The sequence below is a fragment of the Nestor notabilis genome, unplaced genomic scaffold, assembly GCF_000696875.1.
Source record: "Nestor notabilis isolate BGI_N333 unplaced genomic scaffold, ASM69687v1 scaffold2208, whole genome shotgun sequence".
Classification (NCBI taxonomy): Eukaryota; Metazoa; Chordata; class Aves; order Psittaciformes; family Psittacidae; genus Nestor; species Nestor notabilis.
Window position 1 is genome coordinate 50,982 of NW_009938520.1, and position 12,538 is coordinate 63,519.

The following is a 12,538-nucleotide window of genomic DNA, read 5'->3' on the forward strand; positions in this document are numbered from 1 at the left end:
CAGAGGACAGGGAATGAGCAATTGCCAGTCATTGTTGAAATGATCCTGCCAACCAAAAGAGATATGCTCTGTCTTGGGTTGCAGGTCTCACTAAGCACATGGTAAGGCTTTGAAGCAGAAGATTAGCATTAACAGGATGCCTTAAACAACTAGATGTGCGTGAGCTTTGAGAGGAATGATGATCTGTAGGCAAGACCTAACATCATAGACATCTTTGGAATATAAGTTTTCTCTTGCTTGTTATATTCCTTTTTGTAAGCAGGCAATACATATTAGTTTGCACCATAACTGGTGTGTTTTATAGGTCACTGATTTCTGATGGGTCTTAGCTGCAGTTGCACCCAGGAAATGAGCAGTTGAAGACAGAGGCCTGTGTTAACAGGAGTATTAGGACTGCAAAATTCAGGAGGAAGGAAGTATGTTTTCATGATGGTCATCGTTTGAAGGAAGCACTTAGGAGGAACTGCAGGGAGTAATTTCCCCTGGTATCAGACCACAGGGTGGGAGCAAGAAGGGGATGTATCCCTCAGCCCAGGCTCAGGTGGTAAACTGCATTTCTGTGCTTCATGGCGTGAGTACTCACGCTATGGGAGGAGTATTCACAGGGAAAATCGTAAGAGAAATCCTGGCGATAGCTGCTATTGTTATACTGGTTCTCTGAATTGTTCCTAGACTCACACTGCTGAAATTTCTTGGCAGTCTTCCATGGCAGCTAGCTCTTTGCAGGAGACATGCAATCTAGGACAGTGAATTAAATCATTAGCGGTTTTGCGCATAGGAAGATGGTCTGTAAAATGGCTTAAAGAACAGACATGCAGACATCTATTTATGGGCTGGTGTACGTCACCATCAGGGGCCAGTGCAGTCCATAGCCAGCCCCTAACTCCTCTCTGTGACCAAACTGTGGGAGGGTTGCAGTTACTTTGTTTACACTGATACCCAGTGCTGTAGCTTTTCACCACTAACACCACTTTCTACACTTTCAAGAAGTGAAACAAGCAGAGACAAGATCATCCTCCAGGGATTTTTTGCCACGAAAGGTTATGTAGCTCTTCAGTTTAACAACTTACAGAAACTGATAGGACATAGAGAGTGTGGGCTGTCAAATCTGATGCTGGGTGCAAGTGACGTGGGACACAAGAGTTTAGTGGATCTTGAAGAGCACTGTTCCTGAACAGCTTGTCTCTTTCATGTAGAATATGTACGTTTGCTTTGCACTCAGAAAAATTCTGGAGAAGGTTTGGGAAGTTTTGACTTACAAATGATAAAGCTTTCTAAATGGAACAATATGTTTCAAAAATAAGTGGCGCTGATGAGGAAGTACCTGTTCCAATGACGAGGAACAATTTCTATTGCTTTGTTATAGCTTCCGCCATAGTAGATTTAGGTGTGCACTAATTTTCATTGATGTTTGTGCCTTTTTTTTTTTTTTTTTTTATGCTACAGATGGGTAGCTCTATTTTATATCAGTGTAGATGCTCATAATTTCAGATGCAATAAGGAAGCAAACACCTACTGTCCCAGGTTTACTCCTTTGCAACTATTTGAAGCCATATAATAACTCATTGAATAAACAGAAGGTGCTTGAAACTGGTCACAGAGAGTGATGATTACACTGAAACATGTATTTAAACGTTCTTTAGGGGGAAAGTACTTTGTAAATAGGCTTCATCCTTGACTAACTATCACTTTGCAAGTGAACATTTGAGTAATCTAAGCTTCACATTATTTATTAAGCTTCTTAAATATTTTGAAGAACTTTCAAGACTAATACAACTACTGCAGAAATTGAGTCGTCTTTTGAAATAATACCTTCCTGAAATGATACTCACTCTGTTGAAGTTATATTTAGGAGGTGAGCTGGCAAAAATTAATTCTTCCCCAAGTTCCAATTTCTTATGCTGATAACATTTTTTAAAATTTCCCGTTCATTCTGGGTTCTTGCACGATGATAAAGGACCTGTTAGTACAGAGTGCCTAGGTATACCTGTTAATGTAATATTAAGCTACATTATATTCTTATTGAGAGCAGTCCTAAGGAAAAAGACTTGGGGGTGTTTGTTCAAGAGAAGCTCCACATGAGCTGGCAGTGTGCATTTGCAGTCCGGAAAGCCAAATATATCCTGGGCTGCATCAAAAGGAGCGTGACCAGCAGGTTGAGGGAGGTGATATTCCCCCTCCGCACTGATGCTGCCCCACCTGAAGTAGTGTCCAGCTCTGGAGCCCCCAGTATAAGAAGGATGTGGACTTGTTGGAGCGAGTCCAAAGGAGGCCACAAAGATGCTTTGAGGGCTGGAGCAACTCTCCTGTGAAGACAGGCTGAGAGAGTTGGGCTTGTTCAGCCTGGAGAAGAGAAGGCTCAGGGGAGACCTTGAAGCAGCCTTCCAGTACCTAAACGGGGCCTACAAGGAAGCTGGAGAGGGACTTTTTAAAAGGGCATGCAGGGATAGGTTAAAGGGGGAATGGCTTTGAACTGAAAGAGGGTAGATTTAGATTAGATAATGAGGAAGAAGTTTTTCAATACAAGGGTGTTGAGATGCTGGCACAGGTTGCTCAGAGAAGCTGTGGATGCCTCATCCCTGGCAGTGTTCAAGGCCAGGTTGATTGGGGCTTTGAACAACCTGGTCTAGTGGGAGGAGGCTGGAACTGAAGGAACTTTAAGGTCTCTTCTGACCCTGACCATTCTGTGATTCTGTGAAAACAAATTCATGTTGCATTGTTTCTCCCTTGTATACTCCCAGCACTGTATGAAACATAGTTCACAAGGAAACAGAGGAGACTGTAGTAAGGAAACCATGGGAAACCATTGCTCCGTTTCCAATTCTACTGCTGATTCAGGCTAAGAGAGTTGCTTTTTTTAAAATGAAACTGGGATTTGACTTTCAAGGAAAATTGCAAGTTTTCACAAGCAGTGACAAATTCTACTCTAAATTTGATGAAAAAACCTAATGCTGATAAACTTTGCAGAGCACTTCAGAAACAGCAATTGCTCCTATAGCTGGATTGCTGTCCACCTGTTTCCCAGACTTTATGGCTCTCTGGTGCTCACCTTTGGACTGTGAGCAGACTGGCATCTGGGCTTGCCAGTTACTGAGAAGCTGAGGAACAGGCAGTGAGAAAAAGAAAATTGCAGCTTTCCTGAAGGATGTTTTGATTTTAGTCGAAATGGTTTACATCTCAGCTTTCCATTTGAAAATACAGGAAATCGTTTTCCACCTTTCTTGGTCAGCTTTCATAAACCTGACTGCACATGTCATCTTCCTGATAGGAGTATTTAATCTTTTTGTGCTTGTCTGTGGGGGGGAAGAGATAGCTAAATTTTTTACTGTTGGTTTATTTGTATATACACTGACAAAGCCCAAGCTTATGTGTAAAATGTGGTTTCTTTTACTTACCGGGATTTTAACTGTAATGGATTTTTTTTTTGTATAAAGCACTTTCTCTGACTTATTCTGTGATTTCTGCTGTGCCACTGAGAAGATAGGGAGAACAGAACAAGCTCATGTTTGAAATTGTTTATCTTTTGTCACCTCCATCTATGTATGATTTTTTCATCACGGAGTTATATGGTCTATATTATTCCATTTTATTAAAAGTAAAGCATAATAGGATATAAAATAATGGAATTGGGTATCTGTTGTAGTAGGATGTTCTTTTGTCATTTCCCTTACGTATGTATAATACATTTTAGGTATGGGAAAATTGTATCCACGAAGGCTATTTTGGATAAGACAACAAACAAATGCAAAGGTATGTGTATTTGCCTTTATATTACATTCACCTGAAAGTCCTAATTAATTCTATAAAATATGCTAATGTATTTTAAGTGCTTTTTGAGCTTTTTTTTGGGGGGGGTGGGAGGGGAGCTGGTGGTGCTGCTGTGTGGGTCTTTTTTCCTTCTTTTTTCCCTTTTTTTCTTCTTCTTCTTCCCATTCTTATTCCTGAGCCTTTCTTATTCAATACATTTGTTGCCAGTGGAGCTGGCAGACAGCTTGTGTCAGTAGTGCAGCCAAGCCAGAGTGGAGCTGACATGCACAGTGCTGGCTGGCAGTTTGCCTCTATTTTAAAAACAAAAATGGAGTTAAAAGCAGCTTTTCCCCTTTTGCCTGGAGAAACCAGGGAATCATACAGAAGACCATTCAACTATACTAAGCATCTGAAAAAATTACACATTGTAGAAATCAGCTCCATTGACTAGAGTAGTTTAAAGCAGCACTTAATTACATGTTCTAATGTTCTTAATTGTGTTTTGTTATATGCTTTTGAATGTATTGGGAGCAAAGAGAGGGTTCATTTTCACCACAGTAATTGCAGCTGGAAAAAAATTAGCACACCTTTAGATAAGCTGGATGCATCAGTTCAATGATTTTCATCATTCATTGCAATTGTAGTGAGATCATATCCCAGCAATGTGCATGGTGGGAGAAGGTGTGGTAGCAGACACTGAAATACCAGATTTCAGACTTTTTTTACAATTAAGAGGATAATTTCTGAGCAAAGTGAAGAATTAAGTCAGCTGATTTAGCAATGTTAATAAGCGTGAAGCTCATGAACAAGCATAAAGCTGATTGGCAGAGGCAGGAGAGGAGAGTTCATCATTAATACAGAATTTTTGTGCAGAACTTGGAAGCAGTGCAGGGGCATAGCTTCTCAGCTCCACTCCTCATCTTATGCAATTAAAGGGATGCTGACAGGTCAGAAACTGAACTTTCTATAAATTTTCTTTCCTAGTTTGTATGCAGATGTCATCTGCATATATTGTGACTAGGAAAGAGGAGATGCCCTTTTTAATTATTTTAATTTATTAATACTTATGACAGCATTTAACTGATTTAATCTGTCCACTCCCACATTTCCTGAAGGCTTCAGTAGTTCTGTCAGTGATACAGAAATTCTCACATTAAGAGGTTAAAGCTGACTTTTCCAATACAGATTTTAAATCTCACTGGTGAAAAGCAGTAGCTAACAATCTGCTGAAACAATATTCAGCAAGGTAAGGCTGGAGGGAAGCTCACTGCATGTCATTAAAATTACATAAGTAGGCAGAATGCAAATATCTAACTGGAATTTACCCAAAAGATTGACAGCATCTCTGTGTCTTGCCAAAAAAACATACCATGGAAGTTGAACTAAGTGGAACACGAGCAATTGAGTTTATATATCATCTAGAAGATGGCAAAGCCAGCTTGGTATCAGTATGTAACTTCATCTGTATTGCACCCTGCAGTGTGGTGGTGTTGATAACCTGGGCTGTCATGGGTATGGAAAGCTAGTTTTGGGTATGGAAAGTTAGTTTGCCTTGGCAGCACAAAACTTGATATGAGCTAATTCACTCTGTTTCATGTCAAGATTTAACAGTCCACAACACCACGTGTTACACAGAACAATATGCTGCTTTCTTCAGCTTCTTGGCAGGTTAAATAAGCTAGCACTGATGTACAAGGCTGCTCGAATTTTTTCACAAATTAAGGACTTCAAAGCTGGTTCGGTTATATCTTTACACAACATTTTTGTCCTCAGAATAGCCATATTGTTGTAAGAGAATGCTATTACCCTCTGAAGAAAGAATTCAATTTTCTACTCACCCAGAGTTGTTGGGTTTTGGTTTTGTTTTGGGGTTTTTTTTTTTCTTTTTTTTTTTTTTTATTGTTGGGGGTTTTGTTTGTTTTCTTTTAATAACCCAACTTAGGCATTGGAGAGGGATTCCTTTAATATTAGAGGCAGTTCCCTGGTGAGAAGGAAGTGGCTTGAAAAATACAGAGTGATGTTGATGTTTGCAGTAACATTTAGGGGAAGTAGCTTCCAAACTCTTCCTACCTTTTGGTCAGGCTTGAGCATCCAATTCCAGGTAGCATTAAAAATTGCTGCTTGTAAGGTCAGCGTCTGTAAAGGCCAAGGTATATGGCTGTTCAGGTGTCCTGGATTCCATTAGCTGAATATTGCTGTTCAGAATGAGAAAAAGAGTTACTGCAACTGTATGGAAATTTATAGTTAACTTTGGGTTTACTTTAACCTTTAAAGACCGCATTATATGGCATAGAAAATGCTTTTAGGACAACTTTTTACGTTCTGGTTTCAGTACAACGACGGAAAAACTCATCTACTTTCATTGAAGCTGGGTTTTCACTTTTTAAATTTAACTGTTGTTTATAAATACACTATAAAGCGATGAATTCACCAAAAATTGGATTATGATACAGTAGATACGCATATTTTAAACCAAATTCTTCTCCCGGTTTTGAGTAAATGATGTGTAACTTGGAGGATTGTCACCTGTTTTCAAGATGGGCTGAGAATTTAGTTTAGAAACAATAACAGCTTATGCTTTACTCTGATCTCTATGAAATAAACTGATGTTGTCACATTTGCTCTTGGATGATACATACCAGGTAACATGAAGTAAAGCACCATGCTACTTGTTAGCAATTTGGACAAAATCCTGATAATGATTGGGCGTGGAAATTGATTTGTTCCACTGGGGTAGCTCCCCACCAGTTAAAGGTTGAAGGACTTCAGTAGATTGGGAGTTTTTTGAGACTACATGAAGAGCGTTGGAGATCAAATTGACACTCTTCACCAACAAGAAAATTGTGTTAAATAACCATGCTAGTAGCATACGAACTCATTATAAATTGGTTGCTGTCTCATTAATGAAATATGCTTTATATTTCAGGTTATGGTTTTGTTGACTTTGACAGCCCAGCAGCTGCTCAGAAGGCAGTTTCTGCTTTAAAGGCTAGTGGAGTCCAAGCACAGATGGCAAAGGTGGGTTATAATACTACTTTCCCATTGGCTTTATCAAAAGAAAGATTAGCAGTAAATTTCAAGAACTACAGCTCTTACTGCAGACTTAACGGTTTAAATACATGTTAATTCCTGAAGCAAGTCAATAGCTCAAATAGTTTACAGCATAAGGGCATGAAAGGTTTTATATGTTGCCTGCTTGTTATTGCTGAGGTTATCAGCCTTGCAATTTGGGGATGAATTTTTAAGCACAGCATGGCAAAATTTAAGCTTGTGACTTTGTATTCAGCATTTCTAGTATATTTTCCCCTCATGTGAGTAAAATTTAAATCTGGCCGTTCATGATAGGTGTCTTGAAATTCTTATCCAAGTCCTTGACAACCTATTTCTGCATCAGGGCAAACCTAAGCATTATTAAAAATCACGGAATATGATCTTTCTTCTTTTTCTCTCATTTTTACTGACCTTGCCTCTGAATCCGCTTATTAGCCAGAAAGTGATCTTCAGAGCAGTGCTTTTTCTGCCTAAGTTTCTCAATCTATAAAATCAGGGAGATGATACATTAGTAATGATTTTGTTATGTGTGCTTGTTAGGTCACATGGCCTGGTTCCAATAGAGTGCCATAAACACCACTACAAATTTATTAAATAAAGAAAATATTACCGACATAATCTGTTCATATAATTCATAGTACCTCTTAAAGCAATTTTTCTTTTAGTTTGAAAATCATATTCTAATTAGAAAAAATAATAATCCAGTAGTTAACTAGTTATCTCGGGGGCTTTTTTATTTAGTAGTCTGCTGCAGATCTAGCAAATCTTTTATAGTCAACTATTAGGTACAGATTTTTTTCAGATGAGAGATTTTCCACAGCTTCTCAGCTGAGGAGAACAGTTAAGCTAACAACGTAAAATGTCTTTGGATGAATTCCAGGGCAACAAAATGGAAACCATATGTTTCATACTTAATGCATGTTTCATTACAGCCATGATACAAACATATATGCTTACTGGAAAACACTTGGTGTGGTGTTTTTTAATTTTTTTCTTTCTTCCTTCTTTTTATAAGGTTTTATGTATGGTTAATAAAGACCTTTTAATTTTTAGTTTTTAGGTGATCACTTCAAAATACACACTGGATTTTTCAAAGCCTCTATTTGCCATCTTATGGATAAGATACCTAGGTAGGAGGCTAGAAAAGAGAATGTGAATTCATGTGAATTCATTTTGCTAATGAGGTCTGATTTAATTGTGTTCCGTAGGTAGGGAAGCTCTAATAATTCACTGCAGTAATCTGATTAATAGTTTCTTATTTTTTCCCGTAGTATATTTTTCTGACTCATTTCCTCTGACAGTTGCAGTGTTCATAGAATCACAGAATGGTTTGGATTGGAAAGGACCTTAAGATCATCTAGTTCCAACCCCCTGCCATGGGGCAGGAACCCCTCACACAGGACCATGTCGCCCAAGGCTTTGTCCAGCCTGGCCTAGAACACTGCCAGGGATGGAACACTTACCACTTCTCTTGGCAACCTGTTCCAGTGCCTCACCACCCTCACAGTGAAGAGCTTTTTCCTTACATCTAACCTGAACTTCCCCTGTTTAAGTTTGAACCCATTACCTTGTCCTGTCACTACAGTCCCCGATGAAGAGTCCCTCCCCAGCATCCTCGTAGGCCCCCTTCAGATACTGGAAGGCTGCTATGAGGTCTCCTGCAGCCCTCTGTTCTCCAGGCTGAACAGCCCCAACTTCCTCAGCCTGTCTTTGTACGGGAGGTGCTCCAGCCCCCTGATCATCCTCGTGGCCTCCTCTGGACTTGCTCCAATTGCTCCATGTCCTTTTTATGTTGAGGGCAGCAGAACTGGACACAATACTCCAAGTGAGGTCTCACAAGAGCAGAGTGGAGGGGCAGGATCACCTCCTTCAACCTGCTGGTCACGCTTCTTTTGATGCAGCCCAGGATATGGTTGGTTTCTGGGCTGCAGGTGCACAGTGAAGCCAGTTCATGTTAAGTTTCTCATCAAGCAGCACCCCCAAGTCCTTCTCTGCAGGGCTGCTTTGAATCTCTTCTCTGCCCAACCTGTAGCTGTGCCTGGGACTGCCCCGACCCAGATGTAGGACCTTGCAAAGCGAACTTCATGAGGTTGGCATTGGCCCACCTCACAAGAGTGTCCAGGTCCCTCTGGATGGCATCCCTTCCCTCCAGTGTGTCAACCAAACCACACAGCTTAGTGTTGTTGACAAACTTGCTGAGGGCACATTCAATCCCACTGTCCCTGTCGCCAGCAAAGATGCTGAACAGGCTCAGTCCCAGCACTGACACCTGAGGGACACCACTTGTTTCCCATCTCCAGCTGAACACTGAACTGTTCGTTGACCACAAATCTCTACGTGCAGCCATCCAGCCAATTCTTTATCCCATGGATGGTCCATCCATCGAATTTATGTCTCCAGTTTAGAGACAGGGATGTCATGGGGGACAATGTTGAACACTGTGTATGTGTTGTTGCAATATTGGTAATATTTCTTTCTGTTAGCATTAATGAAAGAATGTGCACCGTAACACCTGACAGTTTTGGTTGATTTTTCTGACAGTGTGTCAGGCCTGGTAACCTTAGGGAAATCTGTAACTATAAAGTTTGCATTCCAGTGAAACTTGTTCTGCTTTTGCTTCTGTCTGAAAAATCCCATCTCCATTTGGGAACTGTCAGAGTTGTTTTGGCAAGATTAGCAAATCAGACTTTTTCACATGCAAGGCACTACACAAACACAAGTTATTTTATATTCAATAATCTGTCCTTTTATGTGTTGTCACCTGTGCCATGAGTGGTGGTCTTGCAGTGAAACTGTTCAGGCTGAAGCCTGAATATCACAGAAAAGGATTGGGAGGACAGTTTCTTGGCTGTATGGCTGATGGATTTCCTTACTGACCACTATGACTGCTTCAGTTTCAAAGAGAAATAAATGCTTGTTGGCAGGATTTGTCTGTGGGAAGGCATTGTCATGCTGTGCCCAGGGTGTCAGCCAGCAGCATGGCTCCTCGGTATTCGTGCCCTCCTCCCAGATGTGGTGGTAGTCCCTGACCTGCAACAGCTGAAGGAGAAGGAAAATGTTATTGCTGAAGCCTTGTTCTGACTCTGGCTGCTGTAAAGCCCTTTTTGCAGTGTCCTGCTGTAGCTATATGTTGGTGAGTTAAAAATTACGTCAGTAAGCTCATCTATAAATCCTAGTTTAGTAGAAGTGGTTCAGATTATACATATTAAAATCTTTGTTATTTCATTTGTAGACATAACTTCAAATATTTTACTTCATGAGCTTTTCCTGTCCATGGGGTAAGATCATGCTGTACTTGGCAGTCTGCTTCCAAGTTGATCTGACTCCAGAAAAATTTAGTCTCACCCGCTATGTTTCTGCTATTGCTGAGCAGACCAGGAGGGGCTGGGGCCTGAGATGTGCCTTCAGGCCAAATCCTGCTAAATCTTTTCCAGGGGGGTCACTTGGTGGAGAAAGGGACACCTCTCAGGAGAGGTCATGATGATGGTGTCGGTGAAAGAACACAGTTTCAGACCACTGCCACTGCTCAGGAAACATTTTGTCTTCAATTATTCTGCTTTTTCCAGGATCTGAATTAGGAGTGCTTGACAAAGACGAAGCAACTTGAAGTGTTTTGATCTGTGCTGTTTAACAGTATCTTCCTGTACCCACTGAAATGGAAATGCCTCCAATGATTCCTCTTGGTCAGATAATGCTGCTGGGAGCTTACATAGGATGATACTGCATTGCCAGGGCATGGGAGTAGCTTTTGGATGGAAATTTGAAGTAGAGGTAGTGGGCTGTGGCTTTTCTTCTCCCTTCCAGTTGACTATTACCAGTGTCCAGTCTTGTCAGAGTGTATAAGCAGCTGTGGAAAGGGATCAGGAGATGATGTGAGCTGTATTGGTAGCCAGCTTGCTTCAGTACCTAGTACAAAAACCGATAGCCTATCTCTCACTATAGAGATGAGGTACAGAAAGAGCAGATACATGTCTTGCAAGAGTATTGTTATTTGTAAGCTAGTTAGTAACTGATGAGTGTCTAATTTTTATTTTCATTCATTTTAGTTTCTTGAAATTCCGTTAATTAAGTGCTTTGATTATAAACCAATAATAATGGGTTAAAAAGCTCTTATTTTGCAGAGCTGTGCATTCTTAGAGAAGATTAATTAGTAGTATTGAAAAGCTCTGCCCATTTTCTTCAATAGAAAAGTTGTTACAGTTGGAAGATAGATGCACAGAGAAAATCTACTGTATATTGGTATTTTGAATGAAGATTTAAAAACCCCTGAGGTTCTGTAAGGGGTGTTTTGGAGATAGTGAGGTCTAAATGGTATAGACATCACTTTAATTCTTAAGGATTTTTGACCTTGAACTTAACATGAGGCATTTAGTACTCAGACATAGTTCTGTCTCATCAAATGGTATTCAACTGAGCTCAACTGTAGTTGCTTAAGTAACTGTGTTCAGATGATTGGAAAAGTGGCCCTTTAAAATGGAAGATTGAGTATCATTCTTGTTCTTCTGGATGTAAACTAATCTGTAAACGTAAGTAAAAAGAACTACTGAATAAGAACAGTTAAAAAAACCCACAGTTCTTCTAGTCTTCTATCTAGCAAACTGAAGCCAAGAGGAGAATGATTGTATTTGCAGCCCAGATAAAGTCAAATGGAGAATATCTGTATTGTACTGACAGCAGTGTAAAGATACACAAGCCAGCTAGAATACCAGCCTGGCTGTGGCAGCTCAGAGTTCAAGTGCTAAACTTCCTTCCTGGCGTGGCAGTGACATTTGTATAGCCATATTGTCTAGTTCATGATAGGTTAACAGATTTCTGAGATAAATAGTGAAAAGCTTGTATCTATTAAAACTGTTTTACATATGGAGTTACCATTTTTTGCGAAGAGTTTGTAGTGTACTTTGGGCACTACAAGAAGGATTAATGTACATTCCTATGTTCTCACAACTGTTTTTCAGCCCTGTCTTTAAAATGAGTGTCCTGCCTTTAAAATGAGTTAACCACCCAAGTCAGCACTACTGGTAAAGGCTCAATGAGCCTGGTCTTCCAGACTTTGTTTTTGAAGACATTGCTCTCCTTTGTCTCTTCTAGTCTCTTTCTCTCAATGAAATTTTTAGTTCATCCGTGTGTAAAACTTTGCCTTAAGATTGTCAGAATCATTTATAACTTAAGTGATACTCATTCTTTTTGTGTTTTTCTAACAGAAAGCACAAACTCACCTGTAGTAAATATATGCTACTTATAATAGAACCCATGATAGTAGTTCGTGGACATAGAAGATTTCTGTGGTCAATGAAACTCTTTAATTTGAGCCATGGAATGCCGTTCCACATACTAATGTGCATTTTTGGAGGAGGACTCATTGTTTATGCATTCAAAGATTTCCCCACATCCTCACATTTTTACAACTTAGGATTTCAGATTTATAATGCTACAATTTCCTCCTCCTGAAAGTCTTCATGTCCACTGACACAATTAAGTATGCTCTTGTTTATATTGTATTAGTTCCCACACTAACAAATCATTAACTGTTTTCAGATATTTTAGGTTTGTGCAAAAAATTAGGGCCATCTTCAGAACTGTTTCATATTAAAATTGTGTTAGAAGAATGCCTGCGATAACAATGCGAAGTATGTTGTACCATGATTACTGACTTCTACCATTCTTAAGGTACAATTTCTGTTGTTGAGAGTGGTTTGTTGGCCCTGAAAACAACAGACCAAACTCTGAAACTCATTACATG

General features: G+C 39.9%; 1 protein-coding gene across 2 annotated transcripts in view; it reads left to right on the forward strand.

Annotated features, from left to right (window-relative positions):
- RBMS1 (RNA binding motif, single stranded interacting protein 1) overlaps nucleotides 1–12,538 on the forward strand; it is a 65,489-nt gene that overhangs the window by 23,507 nt on the left and 29,444 nt on the right. For both annotated transcript variants that reach the window (XM_010019338.1, XM_010019339.1), the window contains exons 2-3: nucleotides 3,692–3,750; nucleotides 6,674–6,765. In XM_010019338.1, coding sequence (XP_010017640.1) covers nucleotides 3,692–3,750; nucleotides 6,674–6,765 — 151 coding nt within the window. The remainder of the gene's footprint in view (nucleotides 1–3,691; nucleotides 3,751–6,673; nucleotides 6,766–12,538) is intronic.